The 5,067-nt window shown below is 37.5% G+C and overlaps 1 protein-coding gene across 1 annotated transcript; it reads left to right on the top strand.

Annotated features, from left to right (window-relative positions):
* The first annotated feature begins 919 nt into the window (after positions 1-919).
* On the top strand, positions 920-4,645 carry fam167b (family with sequence similarity 167 member B). Its single transcript, XM_086094894.1, has 2 exons — positions 920-1,254; positions 2,454-4,645. Exons 1-2 carry the CDS (start codon positions 976-978, stop codon positions 2,715-2,717), a joined length of 543 nt encoding a protein of 180 aa, XP_085951020.1. The 5' UTR covers positions 920-975; the 3' UTR covers positions 2,718-4,645.
* The last annotated feature ends 422 nt before the right edge of the window (positions 4,646-5,067 follow it).

The raw sequence follows: 5,067 nt of genomic DNA, 5'->3' as shown, positions 1-5,067 counted from the left end.
GGCTCAGCTTTGTTGTGGGGCTGCTTTCTAATCCGGCACAGGGTGTCTTGAACCTGTGCTGGGTGCACAGAAATCTCAAGACTATCATGGTATTCTGGAATCATATGTGTTCCCTATAGTGTGAGGAAGCTTGGTTACAGTTGCAGGTCATGGGTTTTCCAACAGAATAAAGTTCCCAGCAGCTAATAAAACTAAGAATAGCTAAGAACAAAACAAACTGTACAGAAGAGTCCTATTATAAGTTCTATTGAACATGAAAAAGCTGAATCATAAAGCCTGAGAAGGCCAACTTAAAACCTGCGACTTTTGAAGTTCTTTGTTCATGAATAGTGGGCCAATACCTGCCGAGAAGCCAATACCTGTCGAAACATGCTACAGTCTCTATTACATTTACAGAAATCGTTTGATTGCAATACTGAAAATGCTGTGCAGTAAAGCGTTACGTTACGGTTACCATCATTTTTGCCCAGGCCATTTTTTAAAGGTTGCCTATAGATGACGTTAAAAAAAAGAAAAATTAATTGGTAGATGTTTATTTTTTATTTTTACACACTTTTGTCAGTTTCAAGTTTTTTCCCCTTTATTTATCTTTTCAGTTATAAAAGCCTACCAAAAATCTTGTCCACCTATGTAAAATTATAATTTTATTTTGTATGGATGTTCGTTACGGAAATTGAGCGTACGGCTGAAGAAACAAAGGGGCCTCCAACTAGGCTATTTAAAAAAGAAGAAAAAATGTATCACTTTATTCACCACAGCATTTCGTCAAATCAAATTTAAGTAGCATATGTGCTCATCTAGCACTATGCAGCCAAACTAATCGGTTTACCTTGCGTTTAATTTAGCTGTCACGCTTCTATAGGCGTACTAACCGTGATGGGCGGTCACTGCCTCCAATCGCTTTATAAAAGAAGTGCAGACCTGTTGCGCGTCAAGTGTCCAGCAACATTTCCTCTGAAATCCCTCCCTGCTCACATGGATTCCAAACAGTCCGCGGACGAGGGAGACACGGAAAGTCTGGACAGCTTGAAGGCACTCACGGAGAAGCTCAAGTTAGAAACTCGTAGACCGTCTTATCTGGAGTGGCAAGAGAGGCTGCAGAGCGAACCGTGGACGGACAGGAACGTAACAACTTCCCAGGAACGCGACCCGGACCATTCCGTTTCAACGCACAGCAATCCAGACGCGAAAGTGCGAAACATCTGTGGCTTTGACACTATTGATGACGCCTTGCACTTTCTCAGGAAAGAGTTGGTGAGTGAGACAAGTAATAGAATGTTTACGTTTGGATGATCGACCTGAAAGCATCGACCACAACATTAATTACACCTGCAAATTCTGAGATCCATTACAAGAGCCGAAGGGCCAAAATGGATTTTGAAAATTGACAGATGGACCAGGTCATCAGTAGATGAGGTCAAATAAATAAATAAATATTGTATCTTAATTTTTTCTCCATTTAATTATAATCAAGGAACTAATAATTTGACAAAATAAATAAAACGTCATATTACTGTAGGCTAATGTTTTTTTCAGTCAATTTTTGGGGGAATAAATTAACCAATTAATGAGATAAATTAATGTAAACATAAATAAAATAATATATATTTTTGTTTTTGCAGGAGGGGGCATGAAAATAATGTAACACATATTACATAAGTTGATAATGATAATTATTTAAATACTTGGTGGGTCAGATTTAATATAAAAATTGAGCGGGTCATATGGTCCCACCCTCCAAGAAAAAATAAATATATATATATATATATATATATATATATATATATATATATATATATATATATATATAGTATATCCATTTTCTTAGCCGCTTGTCCTCACAAGGGTCGCAGCGGGGTACACTCTGAACTGGTTGCCAGCCAATCGCAGGGCTAGCCAAAGTGAGCATCTCTTTAAAACCAACATTTTTTAATCAGTTATTTGCACTTCATTGATGTCAGGCGTTATCCTTGTAACTCCAAAATCCTCACTTTTCAAAAGACCCCAAGAATGGCATGTTTGTTCAACCTTTATTTAACATTGCATCATCAAAGAGAGGAAACCAGTGAATAGTCAAAAAATCACAAAGATAACACCCACCACACAAGGATTAACCAATCATTCCGATATTTGAAAAATATTAAATTTACCAAATTATGACTTATTGGGATTCAGCCTGACACCAGAGATTTGTGCCTGGTTGGTGAGTATGTAAAAAAAAAAAAAAGTTGCAAAAATAAATGTAAGAATGTCAACAAACTCATTTATGTTGCTGTTATTGCTATCACCAGATCAATATTGTTCTGTCTGCCTTGTTGGTGGTTGAGATCAAGAGGATTCTCTATTCAAAATACTCCATAATACCAAAACAAAACATTCATGCTGTCCACTTAAACTAAAATACTGCTTTCTGTCAGCCTAAAATTCTTCCTCACATTTTTCCCACCCTTCAGAGAGAGATGCAAGACCAGGACAACCATCTGGCCCGCCAGCTGATCCGTCTTCGTGGGGAGATCAACAAACTGAAAGTGGAGCAGGTGTGTGAGCGCCACAAGGAAATGCTGGACAACGCGACATACGAGCTGGAGGAGTGCGGTGAGGAGTCCGATCTGCTGTGTGACATCCCCATGAAGGCCACTTTCACTCTGTCCACCCCACTGAAACATCTGGGCCTCACCAAGATGAACATCAACTCCAGACGGTTCTCACTGTGTTAAAGCCTCGTCCCTTCCTACTGTTGATGAGTATGAAGTTCTACTATTTGCTCTTTGGGAGAGCCACACTGTCAACAAAAGGAAGTGTCGCTCAAAGCTATTTGCTCAATGACGTGACATACATGATGAGTGCACCAGCAAGTACAGTACATGTCACTAACACAGTTGCACCATTACACCGGATCAAACGGCTCTATCAACACTCACTAGACTTTTTATCAGGTCGAACTGCACAACCTAATGAAAGTAAATTATCTCTTTTCAAAGATGATAATGATGAGTTTTTCTTTGGCGCTTTTCCATTGTGGTTGTAGTTTGTGGTGGTGTATAGAACTGCATTGCATCATACTTGTCAGAAATTGCCCTTCTCTCGTAGCTCTATATAAGGCAAGCACATTTCATACACAACTCGATGTGCTTCACACAACCAAAACCATAACACCTAAAAGCATTTACAAACAGAACAGCTGAAGACATTTACAGAGCAAAAAAACAAAGTAGCTTGTTAGAACATACAATGACAACATTTAACGGCAAAAAATAAAAGACACAGGAAATAAATAAATTAAGAGACCGTAAAGTGAAATCGATTTTAAACATGATTAAAGCAATAGAATACGCCATTTATTAAAAAAAAAACTAGCCAGCTCTTCTCTGAATGGTTAATTTAAACTCTTCCCTGAAAAAAGATCATCAATTTATCATGAGCGATTATTTATAGTACTTTTTAGGGATATTTTTACATTAAGTACAATAGCGGCCATTTTGGGACAGTCATGTGACTGTGCACTGTAAACAGAATCACATGGCTTCCAATGACTACAAAGACACCCACAAGGAATTATTGCGTTCCACAGCGGACATCAAAGGGGGAATTAGACCCTATAGCAAAAAAACACTTCTTCAAAAGCTGTACAGACACGGGGGACCTGTGAAGATGAAGATGAAACTGGCCGATAAGGACGACACATTCAGCTTCCCCATAGCGAGTAGAAGGTAGGGACCATCTGCAAATTGCGTGTTTAGGGTGACTATGTGGCACTCAAATTACCATTTACATTGGTCACTCTTGAAATTTTATTTGTAGATGGTCCCTAATCTGGACAGTAAACATCCGGCTAACTTTTACTCGCTAGGCCAGCTACATTTTGTTGTGTTTAGCTGCTTACCCCGACATTAGAACTGCCACCTTTATTTTATTCATTTATGAGGGTTTGGTCTGACACCAGCGATGTGGTCTTTGTATGGCTGAACTCAAGATGGAATTTATAGATGTTCTGTACAATCATTTTGAGTCGCAATAGTTTGCTCAAAGCTAATTGTATTTTGCAAAGACATTTTCCTTATTATAATTATTTTTGCTTTCTTAAATCTGAATATAGTCGGATTCACAGAGAATTCTTAACTCAATATTATCCAACTGTAGAATGAAAAAAAATTATTTTTGTTCAATCATGACATTTAAACATGTGCAAATGTTCTTAAGAAACCATGAAAGGGTGAATATCAAGTGATTCATTTTTAAGGAAAATAAAGTAACATTATTTATGAATGAGGGGATTTTTTTTATGAGTCTTGACATGACTTGATCGCATTGATGGGCATTTTCATCATGTGATATAACACCAGCATTTTGACGTCTCTTCCTCAAAACCCCTAAATATGCCAAATATGACTTCCTCGTTACAGGGATACTGTTTTCCATTTTACTGACACAAAAAAGCAAACTTGTTCTGTTGCTTAGTGACATTTCTTGTTAACAATATCCGCAGCTTTTATGAAAAGTTACATATTTTTTCTTGAAGGATTTGTGTATACGGTAATAAAAGAGAATTCAGTGCATGACTGTTGATAGATATGCTACTGTAAGATGTTATAAAATGCAGATTAAAATTGTCATTGCAATTTGATATTAAAGAAAATCTCTGCAACCTCTGCCATCTTTTGGATTTTTATTATGAAGAAACATGAATACGTTAATGTGAAAAACACCAGTTTAGAATTATACACATTGACACAGAATGGACAAGAGAACAATTTGAATATGGCCAAATCTTGCTATTCTTGTTTTCCTATTTCCAAGAGAGGAGAAAAATGTTACAAAGTGTCAAATATTGACATTTCTATTGGAAAGGGTTTGTATTAATTCAGTTTATAAAACTATCAGCTCTATTTTCATGCCCAGTGCAAGTCTAGTGCAGCGAGCTGTATACATTTGTGTGGAGGAGGATTAGACCTTGCGTTGGTATTTTGACAGACACGTGCAAGCTGGCACATTTTAAAAAGGGGTGATTTGTGCCATCGTGGGCATGAATTGATTTGATAGATTTGCTGCCATTCGAAGTGACTCATC

The sequence above is a fragment of the Leptonotus elevatus genome, chromosome 14, assembly GCF_054856555.1.
Source record: "Leptonotus elevatus isolate MCC_2025b chromosome 14, RoL_Lele_1.0, whole genome shotgun sequence".
NCBI classification, from domain to species: domain Eukaryota; kingdom Metazoa; phylum Chordata; class Actinopteri; order Syngnathiformes; family Syngnathidae; genus Leptonotus; species Leptonotus elevatus.
Note: the sequence above shows the minus strand (reverse complement) of the source record. Positions and strands in the feature narration are given on the sequence as shown.